Below are 19,989 nucleotides of genomic sequence, written 5' to 3'. Positions count from 1 at the left end.
CAACACCTGCTTTTTTTCTGATTTCCATTTGCCTGAATTATAGATGGCCATCCCTTCACCCTGAGTCTATGTTTATCTTTTAAGGTAAGGTGAGATTCTTGAATGCAATAGATGTCTGGCCTGAGTTTTTGTATCCAGTCAGCCAACCTGTGTCTCTTTAGAGGGCAATTTAAGCCATTCACATTAATTGAGAGTAATGATAAACCAGATAGAGTTTTGGGTATTGAGTTTTTCGAAAGTCCAATGGACATTTTTAACCTTTTGCCACTATGGAAGTTAGAATTTGATCAAAAGTTTCTGAGTGATTTTACTTTGGTGGTGGAGGATTGTGTTGTTCATTATGGAGGATAGGTCTGAGAATATCCTGAAGAGCTGGTTTAGTTATGGCAAATTTCTTCAACATGTGAATGTCATTAAAATATTTAATTTCTCCATCCTAAATGAAAGTCAGTTTAGCTGGATACAGGATCCTGGGTTGAAAGTTATTTTGTTTAAGGACATTAAAGGTCGATGACCACCCTCTTCTAACTTGAAAGGTTTCAGTGGAGAGATCTGCAGTCATTCTAATGTTCTTCCCCTTGTATGTAATGGTTTTCTTATGTCTTACAGCTTTCAGAATTTTCTCCTTCATATTAACTTTAGCAAAATTAATTATAATGTGTCTATGAGAATTTTTATTTGGGTTGAGTCGTACTGGTGTTCTGAAACTGTCTGCTATCTGAATTTCAGAATCTCTGGGCATGTCTGGAAAATTCTCTTTTCAAGAAGCAAAGCATCTATATCCTCCGCAGCAATCTCATCACTTTCAGGTATTCCTATAAGGCAAATATTAGACCTCTTCAAATTATCCCAGAGCTCTCTGAGAGAATGATCCATTTTTGTTCTCCACTTTTTTCCTCTTTGAGTGTTTGGGAGCATTCAAAAGCTTTGTCTTCAATATCAGAGATCCTTTCTTCTGCCTGCTCCATTCTGTTACTGAGGGATTCTACTGTATTTTTTAGATCTTTGAGTGCTGCAAATTCTTGCTTTAATGTGTCAAAATCTTTGGTCATTTTGTCTTTAAATTCGTTAAATTCTTGAGACATCTTTTGAATTTCTGCTTTAAATTCTAATTTCATCATTTCCTCCATTTTGTTGATTTTATTTGCTATCCAAATTCTGAACTCTATTTCTGACATCTCAGCCATTTGTTTGTGAATAGGATCTTGTGCTGTGTCTGCTTTATCATTTCTTGGGGAAGTTGATCTATTCTAATTTTTCATGTTGCCAGAGGTTTTCTACTGATTCTGCCTCATAATTGTTTTTCACTGTTGGCTAGGTTGTCTGGTAAGGTGAGATTGGATTAGAGTTTCCTGGGCTTGTGGTTAACCAGCCCTTTGTTAAGGATCTGGGACTGATGACTGCAGCTTTTTCCCCTTTATCTTTACAAAGGACCTGTACAGTATTACAGTCTGAGGCTGAGGAAACCGGCTTGGTGTGGTGGGGTTAGGTGGCTCAGTCTTGTATTCAACTGGTTCTTGTCCAATCCTGGTGGATCAGTAACTCTGGTGAAGTCTTAGCTGTGAAGAAATACAAGCAATTAAGAAACCCCACCTCCCCAGACAACAACTGGAATGGGAAAATCGACCATTCCTCTTACTACACAACCGGGGTATCACCCTAGAGGGTCCTTGTGATTGTAATTGATTGTTGATTGTGATTGATTATTGATTGTTGATTGTCCCAAGTTAGGGGTTCTGAACCAATTGACCATGTCAGTACGAACTCTCAGTTGGGAGAGTTTGAAAGGTCTCCAGCAGCTAGATAGCAGAGGTCTACTGGCTGCTCAGATTTGGCTCTCTCCAGTGCTCTGCAGAGTCAGAAAGGCCCGCTCGGTAGCAAAGTAGGACCAGGGGGCTTATTCTCCTTCTCCACTTTGTTCCTTTTTCATGCCCAATCACTGGTGACCCCACAGGGCTATAGTCCTGTTCCCTCCAATAATGCGAAGTGCCAGGGCTTAGCACCTGTCAGAGTCAAAGGAAGGTCAATGCCCCCAAGGCCCGGCCACTGCCCTTGGCTACCAGCCAGCTGGGGGAGCTGAGGCCTGCCTGCCTCCAGTGTTCAATATCCACTGGTGAGTGTTCCACTTGGGCTCAGTCTAATCCTAGGGGTACCAGGCCAGCAAATGCTTATCTCCCTCAGCCACCGCACCTTTGCCCCTGCCACTCTGCTGCACCAGTATCCCTATAGAGTGACTTCTGGTTTCCTCTGGCAGTGCACAGAGTTGGGGGGGGGTGTTTCTCCAAGATTAGACCCCAGCGTGATCACTCTATTGTTGCTGGATCTTAGTGGGAAGTTCGCTGCATAGCTCCACTGCCACTGCCAAAGCCAGAGAATTCTGGCTGTAGGAACAGCTCTAGGAGTGTGCAGCACATGGATCTGGCGGCAGGGCGGGGTACCCCACAAGCGATTCTGACAGTATCCAGCGCTGGTGACTTCAGCATGGAGAATACCACTCTACTGGCGATTCTGGTTGGGCGAGGGTCTGGTGCAGAGGCAGGGAGGGCATGGCACACAGCTTCAGTGGTCTCCTGATGGGTAGGGCGTGGAGCACAGCCTCGGTGGTCTCCAGATGGGCAGGGTGCGGTGTGCAGCCTCATGGGTCTCGGGCGGGCAGGGCATGGTGCAGAGGCAGGGAGGGCACCGGGGCACTGTGCAGCTTGGAAACAGGGAGGGCATGGGGGACCGGCGGGCAGGGGGTGGGGCACTCGGTCAGGCAGGCTGGGGGCGGGGAGCGCTGCTCATGAGCCTCCTCCCTCAGTCACTGCAGGGGTTAAGGATCTGGTTTATCTGGTGAGGGGAGAAGGTGGACTGAAAGTTCAGAATGGCAGGGAAAAATGTTAGTTCAATTTTTCTGCCTAAAGAGAATGTTCAGAGTTGCTGCAGGGTCCCTCTGGAGGAAGTAGTCCCCACTTCTTACTGCTTTCACCCATGGGTTGACACAAGAGATCCTCAGTTCACTACTCGCCTGTAGAAATCCCACAGGAGCAAACGAAGAGTGAAAGGAAAAGGAAAAAAGAACCCACAGCTTTCTTGGGGGAGGGGTCGGGCATTTTTCCTTTCGGTTGAGTTTTGTACCTGAAGATTGTTGTCTTGGAATCACAGCTTGCCTCAGCAGTGGTGACCTGCAGTTATCTCTCTTCTCTCTTGGCTGGGCTTCCTGTCTTCAACTCAATTGGATACCCTCTGGACATTATCCTTCTCTCTGGACAGGAGCCTATGTCAGAGGCTGCTTCCATTCAGCCATCTTGCCCTGCCTTTCCTTAAGAAATTTTCTATGCCCTGAATTATGAATATGTAGTACTAAGTTATCCCTTAAAAGTTATCCCTTTTTTACTTTTCACATTTATAGTGCACTTAGAATGTCATTGTTGCTGTTTCTATAAAGAGTGAGAAAGAGGTTAAAATTTATTTTTTCTTTATCCTGATATCTAATTGTACCAGGATCGATTATAAAAAGCTTTTTTGTTCCTTGTTCCCATGTCCCCAGTATGTAAACAAACTGTTCTGTGTTTATTATAAATTAAAGCTATGCATATATATGGAGCAGTTCCCGGATTCTCTGTATGGTTACATTGTTTTATTTATTTATTCTTTTGCTTATATCATACTTTAATAATTATAATAACTTCAAAATACCTTTCAATCTAATAAAGTCTTCCCAATGTCTTCTCTTTTTGTCAAAATGTCTTGCTCTTCTTCACCCTTTTCATTTATATATGCAAACCAATTTAAAAATCAACTTGTGAAATTCCATTTAACAAACAAAAATTAAAACTTCACAGGATTAAGACTGTTTTATTTTATTAAATTGATACATCAACTTGGGAAAAATTGAGATGATTATTATATAGAAATGTCTAACCACTAAATATCATGTTTCTCCAGTTTTTAGGTCTTCAATTATGAATGCTTTCAGAATGACCTCTGCAGAGGACTTTTTCTCTTCTCTTTCTTTTTCTTTTGTGCTGATTTATAGGGCACGTGTACAGATTTGTTACATGGGTATATCACATAGTAGTGAAGTCTAGGCTTTTCATATAAGCCTCACGGGTACATAATACCCAATTGATAATTCATCCCACACCCCTCTACCATTCTCCCACTCCATTTCCAAGTCTCCAGTGTCTGTTATGACCCTCTCTGTGTCAATGTGTGCTCACTTGTTAGTGAAAATATATGGTGTTTGAATTTCCAGCTCTGTCCCTGTTTCTGCCAAAGACATGATTTCATCATTTTTTATGCCTGAGTAGCATTCCATGGCTGGAATCCAATCATCCATTTGTGGACACTTAAGTTGGCTTCATATCTTTACTATTGTGAATAGTACAGCAATAAATATACAAGCATGGGTATTTTTTGATATAATGATTTCTTGCCCTTTGGGTAGAATTTCTGGATCAAATAGTAGGTCTACTTCTAATTATTTGAGGAATTTCCATATTGTTTTCCATCACAGGCATGAGCCACTGCATCTGACCCAGGAAATTTTTTATTACATCTGTCCAGTTCTTAAATGTCTCTTGTTCTCTTTATGTATTCTTTGGTATGCCTTTGAAAATGGTTATTTTTGCATCACGTCTTATTTTTATTGGTGTAATAAAGGCATCCACTGATTTTTGTGTATTGATTGTTTTTATTCAGTAACCTTTCTAAACTCTTGTGCTAATTCCAATAATTTAGCTATATTTTATTGATTTGCTATAAATGGAATCATATCATTTGTAAATAATCTAGTTCATTTTCTTCGATATTTAATCCTCATTTTAAAAATTTCTTTTTCTTGCCTTTCTGTAATGAAAGGGACTTTAGGCATTAACAATGCTGGTCCACTGTGGTGCTGAGGATTTTTTTCTAATTCACTCATACTTCCCCTTTCTGAGTTTTCATGGGCTCTTCCTATTCATTCTTCAATACCCAGACCAGAATTATCTTAGTTACGCCCATATATATTACTCCCACAGTCAGAACTCTTGGGTTTGAGAACTAAGGAGTGAAAGTTGGACATAACTTAGTGCCTTTTGCTGTTATGACTTATGATTTTCTTAAAGACTTATGACTTTCTTCCCATTCCTAAGATTCTTGGCTCTGCTTAGAGGTCCTAAAGGTAGACTACTCCCATGGGGGACACAGTTCCATTAATCTGGAAAGTGAGACTGTGGCCTGGCAATTCAAGGTATTTCACGGCAATGGACCAACAGGTGACAAAAGAGGTTTCCCATGTGTATTAGGCAGGATCCTCCAGAGAGACAGAAGCCATAGGATACAGGTGTAGATATGGATATAGAAATACATAAGAAAGGATTTATTAGGAGAATTGGCTCACACAGTTATGGAGGCTGATGAGTTCCCACCACAGGCTGTCTGCAAGTTGGAAACCCCAGGTTGCCATTCATGTGGCTCAGACCATGTCTGAAAACCTCAGAACCAAGGGAGCTGATGGCATCATATCTCTCAATCTGAAGCCAACGGCCTGAGAAACTAAAACTGGGAGGGCACTAGTATAAGTCATGCAGTCCCAAGGTCGGAGAGCCTGGGGTCCCAAGGTCCCAGCTCCTGGAGGGAGCCCTTTTCCCTCCAGGAAAACCCTTTCTTCCGCCTTTCTGATCTACCTGGGCCCCCAGCTAACTTGGTGCTGCCCACCCCCAGCAAGGGCTGACCTTCCCCTCCTAGTCCACTCAGACACACACGCTAGTCTCCTCTGGAAATAGCTCCCAGACGCACCCATAAGTAATGCTTTACAGGTTTTCTTAATCCAATCAAGTTGACACCTAAAACTAACCATTACACTATGTTGGCAGGGATTACTTACCACTGTTATCTAGGTAAATGGGGTGCTTATACACAGTGGGGATAGACGACAGTATGCCTAGAATTCAGGATCTCTATAGGGCCACCACCTAATATAGTCAACAGTAAAACCTTCACATTTATTGCCATGTAATTATTCATTATATCTTTTGTTAAACTGCCATGTGTCTGCAGCTAGTTACCCTTCAATATTAGGTACTTTGTTATCTGCATTTTCTCTTTTCTCATAATCGGTCTTGCTAGATGTTTATCTCATTAGTCTTTATATAGAAACAGATACTGGCTTTGCATGTTCTCTCTCTGGGTTTTTTATTATTCTATTATTTTTGTCTTTACTCTTCCTTCCGTTTTGAAGGGGAAAATTTGTAGTTTCCCCTACTAGCAAGAAAATCTGCTAGTTTCTCGAGTTGAATGTTAGGTCCCTTGACTTTAATTTTTCTTTTGTTATTAATTCCATAAATAATTGTTCATTCAAGAAAACTCCCTCTAAGGATTGCTTTAGTTGTGTTCTATATTTTTCACAATATGCTTGTATTATCATCCTGTTGTGTTTCATAATATGCTTACGATTTTCTCCTTAATTATGGTGTTATTTTGAGTAGAGTTTTTTCTTTTGCAAACATGAGATTATTTTCACTATCTTTTAAAATCATTTTTTAATATTATTGCATTATGGTTTGAAAACATATGATGTAAGGTTTTTATTGAATTTATGATTGACTCCTTGGAATGTTCCACGTGTACTCTCAAAGAAAGTAAATTTTTAGTTCCATGTAAATTTGTCTATATTTGAATTCATCACTCAAGTCTATACTGTTGTTTAGTTTTGATTTATCTATTAGTTTCTAGAAGAGTTATAGTAAAATATTCACTGCATATGTTGATTTATCTTTTCTTCCTCCCTAATTCTGACCTGTTCTATCTCTGTTTTGAGACTACGCTGTTTCATGTGTATATAGGCATGATAATAATGCGTTCATGATTTTTTAAACAATATTTGCTTTGAATATTGGCTTATAATCCTTTTTATTCAACTTTCCTGAGTTGTTTTAAATGCATAACAGATTTTTAAAATAAAAGTTTTGACTAGGTGTTATGACTGAACAACTATCAAATTCCACAATAAGATGCCAGATAACCTTATGTGACTTTTAAAGTATTCTGAGGGTTTATTCCCTGACTCTTAGACTCCTCCTCTGGTTGAGGAAAATTAAAGAGTTGAGAGAGAGAGGAAGAGCAGGTTGCTGAAGGCACTTCTCAGGCAGAGCTGCTGTGCTGGGGCTTCTCCCCCACTCCTCATTACAAGAGGACTGGTTTGAAATGATATGTGCCTTGTTTTGGGTGTGATAGGGAGTTGTTATTATTATTATTTTTTAAGTTCAGAGAACTTTGAAATATGTTTCCTGTGTTCAGAGAAACAGGATGGACATGATTAGACTCCTTTCTGGGAAATCTAAAGGGAAAGAAAGGGCACGCTAACTTTTTTGATGATGGGCCTGGGAGAGCTTTCTCTGAGTTTATTGGCACCAGAAGGGTGAATTTTTCAGAACAGGATGTCACAGGACAGGAAAAGAGAACAAAAGGAAGCTAGTGTGCAAAGTACATTATTTGTTTTTTTTTGTTTGTTTGTTTTATTTATTATTTATTTATTAAATCATAGCTGTATACATTAGTATGATCATGGGGCACCATACACTTGGTTCATAGACTGTTTGACACATTTTCATCACACTAGTTAACATAGCTTTCATAGCATTTTCTTAGTTATTTTGCTAAGACCTTTACATTCCACATTTACTAGGATTCACATATACCCTTGTAAGATGCACTGCAGGTGTAATCCCATTAATCCCCCTCCCTCCACTTACCTCCCCCCTCCCTCCCCTCCCTTTCTCCCTTCTCCCTATTCTTAGGTTGTAACTGGGTTATAGCTTTCATGTGAAAGCCATAAATTAGTTTCATAGTAGGGCTGAGTACATTGGATACTTTTTCTTCCATTCTTGAGATACTTTACTGAAAATAATATATTCCAGCTCCATCCAAGTAAACATGAAAGAGGTAAAGTCTCCATCTTTTTTTAAGGCTGCATAATATTCCACGGTGTACATATACCACAATTTATTAATCCATTTGTGGATCGATGGGCACTTGGGCTTTTTCCATGACTTAGCAATTATGAATAGGGCTGCAATAAATATTCTGATACAAATATCTTTGTTATGATGTGATTTTTGGTCTTCTGGGTATATGCCCAGTAGAGGGATTATAGGATTGAATGGCAGATCTATTTTTAGATCTCTAAGTGTTCTCCATATCTCTTTCCAAAAGGAATGTATTAATTTGCATTCCCACCAGCAGTGCAAAAGTGTTCCCTTTTCTCCACATCCACGCCAACATCTCTGGTCTTGGGATTTTGTGATGTAGGCTAGTCTCACTGGAGTTAGATGGTATCTCAAAGTAGTTTTGATTTGCATTTCTCTGATGATTAAAGATGATGAGCATTTTTTCATATGTCTGAAGGCCGTGTGCCTGTCTTCTTCAGAGTAGTTTCTCTTCAAGTCCCTTGCCCAGCCTGCAATGGGATCCCTTGTTCTTTTCTTGCTAATGCGTTTGAGTTCTCTGTGGATTCTGGTTATTAAACCTTTGTCAGAGACATAACCTGCAAATATCTTTTCCCATTCTGAGGGCTGTTTGCTTGCTTTACTTACTGAAATGTCCATACTACCCAAAGCAATATATAATTTCAACGCAATCCCCATTAAAGCTCCACTGTCATACTTTAAAGATCTTGAAAAAACAATACTTCGTTTTATATGGAATCAGAAAAAACCTGGAATAGCCAAGACATTACTCAAAAATAAAAACAAAGCAGGAGGAATCACGCTACCAGACCTCAGACTATACTACAAATCTATAGTGATCAAAACAGCATGGTACTGGCACAAAAACAGAGAGGTAGATGTATAGAACAGAATAGGGAACCAAGAGATTAACCCAGCTACTTACCATTATTTGATCTTTGACAAGCCAATTAAAAACATTCAATGGGGAAAAGATTCCCTATTTAACAAATGGTGCTGGGTGAACTGGCTGGCAACCTGTAGAAGACTGAAACTGGACCCCAAGTACATTATTTGAACAGTAATTTTTAATTTGACTTGTTGATATGTTGTTTAGGATATTGCATCCTCATTTATAAGTAAAGTATGTTTGTAATTTCCCTTTATAATAATATATTTTTTCCAATTTTAATATCAGGTATATCCAGATGAAGTAGAATGATTTTGAAGTATTTCTTCTTTTTCTATTGTCTATAAGATTTGGCATGATCTGTTTTTTTGAAATTATCGTCTATTTTTATTTATAAAAATAAATATTCTCGATTTTTTGAGACTTTGAAAAAAAAACGAAAAAAGAAGTTAACTGATGACTCCATACTGAACCTCAGATTCAAAGCATTCTATGATAGACATACTTTTTTTTGCATTATTATTATTATTGCTCAATATTTCATTGCAGCAATCATCTGATTTCTTTTCCAATTGTATTTACCTTTGTTCATTCTTTACCTGGTTTTTGTTTCTAGTCCTTATCTTAAACACGGTCATCATTATTAAGTTTTATGCCTCTTTAATTTTGTGAAGGCATAAAGTGGAAACCAAATAAACACATGTACATGTATAGAGAAAATAAATAATAATAATAATAATAATAAAGGAAGCTAGTGTGTGGTCACCTAGTGTGTGTCTGATACAGCCACCTGAAGTGTAGAGAGACCCTGGAAAATCTGGAGGTGCACACCCATTCCCAGAAAATCTGGAAATTTGGAAGAGGCAATCACAAATACCACCTGGAGTAGACATGCATCTGTGTGGATCAAGGGAACTTGGAAGGGAAACACACAGCAAGTAGTTCTTGAATAGCAAATTAGAGCCTCCAAAACAAACAAACAAAACAAAAAATGGCTTTAAATGGCTGTGTGCCTAGATCATCTGAAGGCTGCTCTTTTCTAATCCTGCCTTCTCCAAAGTTGTCAGCTTTAAAGTTGTTGATGCCACCTTAAAAGGCAAAATGGAGAAAATAGATGAAATTAAACACATTCCACTCTCCATTTTACTGTAAGCTTTTACTATGAAATATGCTGAGAGAAGAGTGATTTGGTGCTAACTCGAGTTTTTAATTTCGATTAATAGCTTGGACTTAACATCCTAATTAGTAAATTGAGAATTAAATATGTAACTTGCTTCTTATCTAAGAGTGAGAAGAAAAACCATTTGTAAATTTCTCCTCAAAGGAGAATTTGATTATTATAAAATTCATTTTTATAGTAAAATGGGTTTTATAGTAAATGGTTTCCTTTTGAATCAGTAACTCAAATAACATCATTTAAATTGAATTATATTGATGGCATTGGAATTATTTGTTTTTGTTTAATGAATGTGAATACTTTGCTGGATTTAAAAAAATACAATCTAAGAATCCATGCCTTTTTATTGTTCAGTTTAATTCAAGGTTATTGTAGTTATTATACAAATGAGACCTAATTTCTCCTGTTCTATTTTATGATTTGTTTACCCATTTTTTTAAATTTACTTTTGATCCTTGCCTACCAGTTTTCATTAAAGAGGTTACATTTTTAGTATTTTATTCTAATCTTACTTAAATGATGTTAACCATAGCATTTATAGTGGAGGATCTAATTCCACACAAAATGGAAGCCTCCAAAATGTACATACCCATTACACTGCTAAAAAATAACTCGAGTCATGAGAATACAACCAAAGTGTAGATTCCAAGAGTGATTCCAGCCACAGAGACTCTTCTCGATTCATGGCTATTATTCTTAGAAGCTAGATCGTTCTCTGGTACAAGAGCAAACACACACGACACAAGAAGAAATTAAGTCCTGAATTCTTGGTTTCACCACATTCACCCTTTCGACCCTGAAATGGCACAAGCAAAACAGTCACCACATCATGCAAACTATTTTGGTTAAAAAACAGAGTTAGACTGGAATGGAAACAGCCCATGAATATTTTAGTCCCTATGAGGGACTATCAAGCAATGAGCCCTCTTCGGTTAAAGTAAGAAACCAATTTGCGATTCTCAAGAAAATACAATTTCTCTCATTTACCCAATATAAATTTACGAAGTGCCTTACATTATCAGTTTCTTACTTGCAGACATTTCTAAATGAAAAAGAAAACAGACCTTTTGAGAAGGACCACGAATAACTCCCAAGGACCAATTTTGGAGTTGGATTTCTTCTGTACCTCTGAAAGGGTAATACCCTAAAGCCGGATTATGTTTAACCTAGAAATCTAATATAGTATTTTAGAAATACTTGCATCCTAGACATACAACATGAAAAGGTATAATAAATTTTGATGGTAGCTATGCTGAAAAGAGCTTAAAATGAAACAATGGTACTGTATTCAATTATGCTTACAATTCCAGTCCTACATCAAGCTGTGGCCACTAGCATTGACATTTTTGCCATAAAGCAGAGCTAATGCCTGGCATTACAATCAGAAAGTATCCTATACCTACAGCTGCCGTTGTTCACTTAGGCTGAGAAGGAGGCATCAGAATCTGTCTGATACTTGGCTCCTATTCCAAAGTGTGTGTTTGCTATTCCGGGCTGTCCGGGTGAGACTGATAGAGGTCTCCAACATCTTATTCACAGTCTGGCACATGGAGCCACCAAACTGTGCCTTCAATAACACTGGTGTAAAACTGGGTTTCATCAGTCTCCTAGGCAGCTGCAAAGCTGTTCTGGGTTAGTTGGGGCTTTTCGATCTCAAAATTCAGTTATGAGCACACCGGCCCTCATAATTTAGCACAAGAGTACCACAGATGGAAGGCTCAGAGATGCCCAAATCCACAGCACAGCCCAGGCTGCTGTATTCTCGCTCGCAGTCTGTCTCGGTTTTGTCATTTTCCTCCAGTGCTGGGGTAAAGGATGAATCATAGCCCAGCTTCAGCGCACAGGCAGGCTGATCTGGGTAATCTCCACACCTAGAGTGTTGACAGGGCTCTGTTCCTCCGCCTTAAATGTCAGACCAGATTTAGTTCATCTGTCCTTAGTTTCCAGATCACCTGTCACTTTGGTGGCCTCATCATCCAGTCTATTCTCAAATCTTGTTTTTAAATCGAGTTTTATTAAGACAAAGCCATAGGTCTTATTGAAAATTTCCTGGCAGACCTGCCATGATCAGTGCCCATGGGAGGCACAGCCACCTTCTCTTCCAGGGCAGAGGCAGCAGGCTCAGGAGGCTGAGGCTGATTCCTTTATGCTGCTCTCAGAGTCACTCTGTTCTTATTTCTGGGGGTAATTACTAACTTACTAAGATAAATAATGGCCTTCATTTACATTTCTTTGAAACAGCTTCCTCTGAGCCTTCAATCACATTATCGAACTTGAGTTTAAGTAATAGAATTTTATTTATTTTTCTACATATTTTGTCACTGTTTATTTAAACAATAAAATTTACTATTTACTCAAAGTCACTTTCCATATCTCGTGGCCTATTTCTGCGTTAATTTTTCTTCTCACTAGAGCACTTCCTCTAAGAGTGTTTTTGGTGGTAAGTGTATTAAAATTTTGAGGTCCGTTATATCAGAGAATATTTGTTTTTTTTTTTTTTTTTAATTTGGCCGGGGCTGGGTTTGAACCCGCCACCTCCGGCATATGGGACCGGCGCCCTACCCGCTGAGCCACAGGCGCCGCCCATCAGAGAATATTTGTATTCACTCTCACAATTAAATGAAAGTTTAGATAGCTACAAAATTATGGGCGGTGCCTCAAGGGTGCCGGCCACGTAGACAGAGACTGGTGGGTTGGAGCCCAGCCTGGGCCAGCTAAACAACAATGACAACTGCAACAAAAAAATAGCCGGGTGTTGTGGCGGGCACCTGTACTCCTAGATACTTGGGAGGCTAATGCAGGAGAATCACCTGGGCCCAAGAGTTTGAGGTTGCTGTGAGCTGTGACACCGTGGCACTCTACCAAGGGTGACAAAGTGAGACTGTCTCAAAAAAAATTATGGGTAGGACTTTTTTCCTTGAACACTTTGAAAATGTTATTTTTTGCTGGGCATGGAGGTTTGCACTTATAATTCTAGCTAAGAGGCCAAGGCAGGTGAATTGCTTGAGTTCACAAGTTTAAGACCAGCCTGAGCAAAAGCGAGACCCTGTCTCTACTAAAAATAGAAAAACCGAGGCAAGAGGATTTCTTGAGCCCAAGAGATGGAGGTTGCTGTGAGCTATGACGCCACTGTACTCTACCCAGGGTTACAGCTTGAGACTCTGCCTCAAAAAAAAAGAAAGAAAGAAAGAAAGAAAGAAGAAAAGAAAGGAAAAGAAAATGTTATTTTTCATTGACTTGGTAAGAAGTCTGAGACTGATCTGATTCCTGTGATTTATAGATAATTCTTTATGCTCTTGAATATTTCAGAATTTTCCCTTGGTCTCTACTATTCCTAAATTTTTCGTAATGTTTAGGTTTGTCCTATCTATTCAGCTCAAAAAATTATAACACTTTCAATGTGGAAATCTTTCATCTTTCTCCAATTTTGTAAAATTCTTGGCTATTATTTTCTCCCACGAGGTTTCTCCTCTTGTTGTATCTGTAATACAGATACTGACACTTCCACGCTGTCCCCTACATTTCTTAACTACCCTTTTGCGGTTTCCTTTCTGATATATTTAGGGGTGTTTTCCTGGTCTTGTAAGCTCACTACCTGTTCCTTAGGAGTATTCTAGGTGCTAATTCAGTCACCTTTCGGATGTTTATTTTGAGGATTATGGTTTTCATATTTATTATCTCCAGGTGGCTATTCTTTAACTTGTCACTATTTGGTGTATATAGGGAGTGCTGAGGAATAGCCCAAGGCAGAAAACCTCTAGAGTGTCAGCTGAGTGCCACCATCCACTGCGACGGCAGAGAGAAGGTTCTCAGGAGCTGAGCAGCACACCTGTGCCTGTTGCCTCTGTCTCCCCTGATGGCTGCTTTCCAGTGCTGCCCTGGTAACTGCTCTACTGCCACCAAGTGGTAGAATAACTGCCCACTGGGGCTGGGCACCCATCAGCTCAGAGCAATATCAGGGAGAGAAAAAGTGTCATCCAAAAGCCCTCTCTCGCCTGCAGTCCAAGCAACTTCTGCTTGCCTCTGTTTGTCTTCCTGACTATTTATTTATGACAATTTTCTAGGCTTTGAGAGGCACCAGCCTGCCTCTTGTCAGTGTGCTATTGCCAAGGTGCAGCTTAGGAGTAAGAGCCTGCATCCAGCCCTCTTGTCCACAAATGTCAGGTAGTTCGTGAAAAGAAAATGCAAGTGAAACAAAACACGTCTGTGGCCTGACACCAGTCACAGAGCACCAGTTTGGGTAGAGGGTAAAGGATTCAAGAGCTTTCAAAGGCCAGACAGCATCTGTCCACCCAGTAAAAAACATGTTTTCAGAGCAGCTGTATGTGAAAACAGAACCATCAGGACCTGAGGCAACCATCAGTCCTCAACCTTGTGTGTCTGAGATAGCATCTGCGTGACCCCAGAATTGGCTAGAGGACGATGCTACTCCAAAACTGTGAGGAGGGACCCGTAGGGCAACCTTCCAAATTCTCCACTGGTGGAGGTTGCATGAGAGAAGAGCAAGACACAGTCTCAGCTCAGTTAATCCATGATTCTGAGCACAGTCTCTGCACCAGCCCTGCCCTCCCCCTCCTGCGCGGCTTCCTTTCTGATTTCTTCTCCCACATCCCCACGTCTCACCAAAGCCATCCCTTTCCCAACGACACTTCATTTTACACCCACGAGGAAGTTTCATGCATTTCCCGTTGATGAGAAATGCGCTCTCTTCCAAGTTCAGCATCCCAGGGATTTAGCTGCTGCTCCTGCTACTCCTGCTGCTCCCGCTTCTCTAGGGCCCTGACAGAGCTTCAGACACAGGGCCCAGGAGAGAATAGAGAGGAGAAGAAAGGCTTCTCCCATGTTTTGTAGGATGTCAAGTTCCCCTTTCTCAACTTCAGGTCAACTTTTGGCTTAAGAGTCTATCTCTTCATTCTAAAGTTATGGACAGAATATCTACTAAGTACAGAGAAAACAATCTTTTTTTTTTGAGAGAGAGCGAGAGGGAGAGAGAGAGAGAAAGAGAGAGAGATGAGGTCTCACTATGCTGCTCGGCTGGTCTTGAACTCTTGGCCTCAAGTGATCCTCCTGTTTCAGCCTTCCAATGTGCTGGGATTACAGGCGTGAGCCACCACACCTGGCAAGCAATCATGTTTCTTAGCAAAATTCTTGTCCTCAATTAAGCAATGATATCTAGGATCTCATTGCTTATTATAAATTTTAGTCTGTTATTTTTATGGGAGGAAGGAAGGACAAGTGTATTACTAGAGTTCAGTATTTTAAAAATTCCCAATTACATCATTTATAAAGTTCCAGTGACATCAGAACAGAAATTCATCGCAAAGAAAGAATTTTTTTCCCCAATGAAATGCAATGCATCACTGTTATATTTTATTAAAAATTTAGGTCTTTTCATTTTTTCAATTCCTAAATATCTCTGGAAATGAAATGTGAGACCCAGCCTGCCTACTGGGCTTTGTCCAGAGACTGGGGTTCTGGGGAAACCCCAAACATCTCTAGATAAAGGAATGTCCATTTCCTTGCTGCTCTAGGTCTCATTCCAGCATGTCCAGCTCACTAAACACCAGCAGTAACGGCCACACCCCCCAGAAGGGCCCCCAGTGAGCTGTGTGAGAGGAGAGTGTCTCAGCAACTGACCTGAGGGGTCTGCCAAAGAGTAACAGGAAGTGGGGATCAGAAACTTCTCTTTAGAATATTTTGTCTAAATAGAAACCAAGGTTTGGGGAGGCCACGTATTAGGTCATATACTGCCTTCATATTAGAATTGAGTATATTGGTTTCTTGCTTCTCATTCTTGTGATGCTTTACTAAGAAAAAGGCTTCTCACTCCAGGTTAATACAAAGGATGTAAAGTCTCCATCTCTTTTAATGGCTGAATAGTATTCCATGGTATACATATACAAGTGAACTATGGTTGTACATAGCACTCCAGCCTGGATGACAGAGCACGGCCCTATATCTAAATAAATAAATAAATAAATATTAAAGAAGTAAAGATTTCTCCAACGTTTAGTCTCTATTTCATCACATAGTATACTGAGAAAATAGAGATTGCTATTTTATATAATGGTTCAATTCTTTATTGTGATAGTAATGTACCACAGGCTTAGAGACCAATGGCTTTCAACTAGTGTGCCATGACAGAATTGTAGGTGTGCCTCAACATTTTTAAAGATCATTAATTATTTTCAGAAGGAGTTGAAAGCACAGTAAGTATATTCTTTTTGTTAACTTTTTTTATCAACATAATTTAAGTGTGCCACAGAAGTTTAACTATAGGTTCAAGTGTGCTCTGAGATTAAAAAAAGATTGAAAAACTCTGTTATGACCCTCCATAAAACCATTGGAAATGGGTTGAGAATACTTCTGGGAAAATATTGCCAAGTTATTGACTGACTCTGCATAGAAAACAGGCTTTCATTTCTCTAAACTGGTTATGCCACCAAAATGTTGACATAGATATAAGGAAGTTCATTGCAACATTGTTTATCACAGTAATTATCGATACTACAAAGACTTTCAAATAAATCCTTTATAAAACAAGTTACTATATAGTCAATATACCAGGCAGTACTACAAATATCTTAGAACAATATTTAATAGCATTGAAACATAACAAAACTATTGAAAGAAAAAATCAGATTACTGTCATCCTTTTAAAATCAATATTTATGTATATGTGAGCACTGGCTCACATAGAAAATACTCTAGCCTGTGATACTAAGATATATCTTTATTTACTTCAAAATATAAAGGGAGTACAAATTTTTTTTTTTTTTTTTTTTGCAGTTTTTGGCCCGGACCAGGTTGGAACTCACCACCTCTGATATATGGGGCTGACACCCTACTCCTTTGAGCCACAGGCATCACCCAGTATAAATATTTTTGTTATGTGGACACCATGCATAGTCAAAATGGATTGAAGACTTAAATCTAAGACCTAAAATTACAAAACTACAAAAGAAAACAATGGAAATGTTTCAGGACCGGGGACTGGGCAAGGACTTCCTGAATAATACCCCCAGAGCACAGGCAACCAAAGAAAAATTGGACAACTGGGATCACACCAAGTCAATAAACTTCTGCACAGGAAGGAAACCATCAACAAAGTGAAGAGACAACATACAGGATAGGAGAGAATACTTGCAAACTACCCAGCTGACAAGGGATTAATAACTAAAACAGTACATAAGGAGCATCAACAACTCAGTAGGGGAAAAAATCAAATATTTTAATTTAAAAATGGGCAAAGGATTTGAATAGCCATTTCTCAAAAGATGACATACAAATAGCCAATAAGTATATGAAACAAAATGCTCATCATAGAAATGCAAATCAAGGCTACAAAGAGATATTGTCTCACCCCAGTTAAAATGGTTATTGTCAAAAAGACAATAAGGAATTCTGGTGAGGATGTGGAGAAAGGGGAGCCCTCATACACAGTTGGTCAGAATGTAAATTAGTACAACCACTATTGAGAACAGTATGGAGGTTCCTTAAAAAACTAAAAATAGAACAACCACAAGACCCAGCAATCCCAGTCCTGAGAATACATTCAAAAGTGGGAAATTCTACATATCGAAAAGATATCTGCACTCCCATGTTTATTGCAGCGCTATTCAAAATAACCAAGATTTGAAATCAACTTAAGTGCCCATCAACAGATGAACAGATAAAGAAATTGTGGTACATGTACACAATGGAATATTATATAGCCACAAAATGATGAGATCCCGCCATTTGCAACAACACAGATAGAACTGAAGAACATAGTATTGAGTAAAAGAATCCAAGCACAGAGACAAATTTCACAAGTTCTCACTAAATACTAAAAACAACTAATCCTATGCAGACAAAGAGTAGAATGACGGTTGACAGAGGCTGGGAAGGGTAGTGGGGTGAGGAGGAAAGAGTGAGGATGGTTAATGGGTGCAAAAATATAGATAGAACAATATTTGAGAGTACAACAAAGTGACTATAATCAACAATAAGTTAGGGTGTGCTTTAAAATAACTAAAAGTGGAATTGAAATGTTCCTAACACAAAGAAACGCATGAGGTGATGGGTACCTCGATTACCCTGATTTGATTAATACACATTGTAATGCCTGTATCAAAACATCACATGTATCCTAAAAAGATATACAACTAGCGTGTATCCATAACAATTAAAAACTTTTTAAAAGAAGTGTCGTGAAAATTATTATAGTACCTTTGACAGTCATGTGATTAGAGATGTTGATTACTCAGCTGTTACAACTTTCTTAGAACTGAGTTTGAAAGCTGAGTGATAATTTTAGGTAATGAACATTTATATAGTGCTACCTATATGTCAAAAACCGCTAGGCAATTTACAAATATCTATTAAATCCTCGTAATTACTCTAAGGGTATCCCCATTAATAAAGGTGAAGAAACTGGGGCATGGAGAGGTTAATTAGTTTGCTCAAGACCACACAATGAGTAGGGGATGGAGTGGGACACCACCAGGGACAATGGAATGAAAGGCTGTGCTTTTACCTCCTACACTGTGGTGGCCACCAACTAAAACACTTAGTATTTCACAAAGACACCACCACCCTTGTTAATTTATTTTAAACCATTATAAAATTGAACATTCAAGAGCCTGGACAATATAGCACACTCATTCAGGCCACTGTTTCCTCCTACAAACGTAATCCTCATGTTCTCACAACAGAAGGAATCCAATTTAAAATTTGGAGGTCTCTGGGAGCAGTGAAAAACAAATGAGTTCCCATTTGGAAGGAAAGAACAGCCCAGTAATGGATCCTGTCATCATCACCTCGGAGTAGGTGAAGGTGAGACGTTATACATAGGTCACTATGAAAGTTTTGAGACAGGCTATGTTACAGTCTGTTATTTCACTTCCAAGAAACACAGCCAGCAGCACCTTTTCTGATCCATCTGTGCAATTTTCAACTTGCTCGGCTCATTGGTGTTGCTGGGAGGGCTTCATTTGTTTCTGTCTGTGGAGGTTTTGCGGTTCTTAATTTTTGTATAACTCAAAACTTTTGTCATGACCCATGTATACATATCCCTTGCTCGTTCTTCTTTCCTCTTTGCACATTGATAGCTCAAGAGGAGGTAGCAGAAGTCATTTCTTTGTACGATTACTAGATGTAGTAGCAGTTCAAAAATATTTCGTAAATAAAAGAAGGTATCAGGGAAGGAACATGGTGAGAATAAGAATGATGGCACGAGTTCATCCCCGAGGCACATTCTGGCTGTGACAAGTGCTGAGCCTGGGGAATTTTCACAAGTACTATGGTGAGTTTTGGAAAAGCCGATCCTTAGGGCCGATCAACCCCTCGATTCCTCCAAGGGTTATGACTTCTTCACAGAAGAATAGATGACTTCGGGACTCTGGGAGGGACGCAGAAGGAAGGACCTAAGTCAGTAAGAGAAGGAATGCAGTGGGGGAAGGACGAACAGGGAGCCTCCCAGGAGTCCAGCTCACCTCGTTCTCCAGAAAGAGCCTTCCAGTGTTTGCTGTGGAGAAAAAATAAATAGTGCTGGGCTCTTTGAGATCCTACTTAGAACTCATGCCCAGGTTTTATGCCATGGGCATAGAACTACTTAATGTGTGTGGAATTCCATCTTCTCCTGTTCTTCTGCAAAATCCACTCTTACTGCTGCATACTCTGAAGTCTCTCTCAGACTCTACCCACTATCCAGGCCTCCACCAGCACTTACTGACAAAGCCCTTCCTCCCCAGATGCAGCTTGCCATGGGCCACTGTCCTAATAATATAGTTTTTCTTCCTTGGCCTGTCTGCCAGGGCTCACTTTGTGTTATTCCTCTATGTTTCTGAGACAACCGACCATGGATTGCTCACCACAGATAAAGGTCACAGGGTAATTTGAGTCTAGCTGCAGGGGAGGCTTAGTGAGATCTGCTTCTGCCCCCTCTTTCCAGGTGTGCATAGTGGGGCTGAATCTCCTTCCCTCCCTAACTTCAGATCCTAACTTGGAGG

At 39.6% G+C, this 19,989-nt stretch overlaps 1 protein-coding gene across 1 annotated transcript in view; it reads right to left on the bottom strand.

Annotated features, from left to right (window-relative positions):
• Nucleotides 1-19,989, bottom strand: part of LOC128596489 (uncharacterized) — a 78,677-nt gene that overhangs the window by 42,910 nt on the left and 15,778 nt on the right. Inside the window, exons 13-16 of the mRNA XM_053606101.1 lie at nt 19,474-19,505; nt 19,348-19,379; nt 11,702-11,868; nt 9,802-9,908 (exon numbers count right to left, since the gene is read on the bottom strand). Coding sequence (XP_053462076.1) covers nt 9,802-9,908; nt 11,702-11,868; nt 19,348-19,379; nt 19,474-19,505 — 338 coding nt within the window. The remainder of the gene's footprint in view (nt 1-9,801; nt 9,909-11,701; nt 11,869-19,347; nt 19,380-19,473; nt 19,506-19,989) is intronic.

Source organism: Nycticebus coucang, chromosome 10 (genome assembly GCF_027406575.1).
Source record: "Nycticebus coucang isolate mNycCou1 chromosome 10, mNycCou1.pri, whole genome shotgun sequence".
NCBI lineage: Eukaryota > Metazoa > Chordata > Mammalia > Primates > Lorisidae > Nycticebus > Nycticebus coucang.
The sequence above is the reverse complement of the archived record's forward strand: the minus strand, read 5'-3'. Positions and strand labels throughout refer to the sequence as shown.